Here is a 1,148-nt window from a genome sequence, read left to right on the forward strand (position 1 = left end):
TCCTATTATGATTATTTGTGATCGAGGACAAAATTTATTTTTAAAATTCAAAATAAAAAAAAAATCAATAATGATCATTTAATATTATCAATACGAATTTGTTTGTTTGCATTGTTTTTGATGAAATGATATATCAGATGTTTGTATTAAATATAATCGATTATTGATTTTCCTGATTTAAAAAAAAAAATCAATAATGATCATTTAATATTATCAATACGAATTTGTTTGTTTGCATTGTTTTTGATGAGATGATATATCAGATGTTTGTATTAAATATAATCGATTATTGATTTTCCTGATTTGATCATTATTATTGGATATCTAAATGATTATTTATGAGTAAGATAAACTCCCGTAACAGAATTAGGAAATACATTTCATTAAATTACAATGATATTCTTTAGTGAGAAAAAAAAAATACAAACAAATATGTTGTTTTATTTACATTCAAATTACAAACTAAAAAATTAAAAGGTTAAATTTTTATTGATAAAAAGATTTGGAAAATTAAAAAAAAGTTTTTTTTTTTGTTGACAAATTACCTTCTTGAAAATTGGGCCAATTTTGAGTGATTAAAAGATGTACGAGTTGACAGTTGACATGAATGACATCAATTGATTGGACAATTTTGCATCGTAGAAATTTGAAACGGTTAATAGATTCAGTTTCCTTTTCCTTTTTTTTCTTTTTTTTCATTAGGAAAAAAATGAGGGATTTTTTTTAAATAATTAATTTAAAAATTTTTCAATATTTTGACATTCGATCAAAGTAGGGAAAAGAGTCTTTCTGTGTGCCTGTGTCTGTTTGTATGTGTGCGTGTGTGTGTCTGTGCGTATGTGTTTGTGTGTGCGTGTACGTACGTGTGTGCGTGTGTGTGTGCTTGTGAGTGCATGTGTGTATATGTGTGTGCGTGTATGCGTAGTGCGTATATGTTTATGTATGTGTATGTGCGTGTGTGTGTGCGTGTATGTGTGTGCGTCTACGTACATGTGTGCGTGTGTGTGCTTGTGAGTGCATGTGTGTGTATGTTTGTGTGTGTGTGTATGTGTATGTGCGTGTGTGTGTATGTTTGTGTGTGTGTGTGTATGTGATATGATAATTGATTAATGATATGATGTGATATGATAATTGATTATCTCGTATAT

At 28.3% G+C, this 1,148-nt stretch overlaps 1 protein-coding gene across 1 annotated transcript; it reads right to left on the reverse strand.

Annotated features, from left to right (window-relative positions):
* Positions 1-731: 731 nt before the first annotated feature.
* Positions 732-992, reverse strand: LOAG_15656 (hypothetical protein; the record flags this gene model as incomplete). Its single annotated transcript, XM_003151144.1, has 1 exon — positions 732-992. The coding sequence occupies one exon, from the start codon at positions 990-992 to the stop codon at positions 732-734; it is 261 nt and encodes an 86-aa protein (XP_003151192.1).
* Between the last annotated feature and the right edge of the window lie 156 nt (positions 993-1,148).

The sequence above is a fragment of the Loa loa genome (genome assembly GCF_000183805.2).
Source record: "Loa loa unplaced genomic scaffold supercont3.683, whole genome shotgun sequence".
NCBI classification, from domain to species: Eukaryota; Metazoa; Nematoda; class Chromadorea; order Rhabditida; family Onchocercidae; genus Loa; species Loa loa.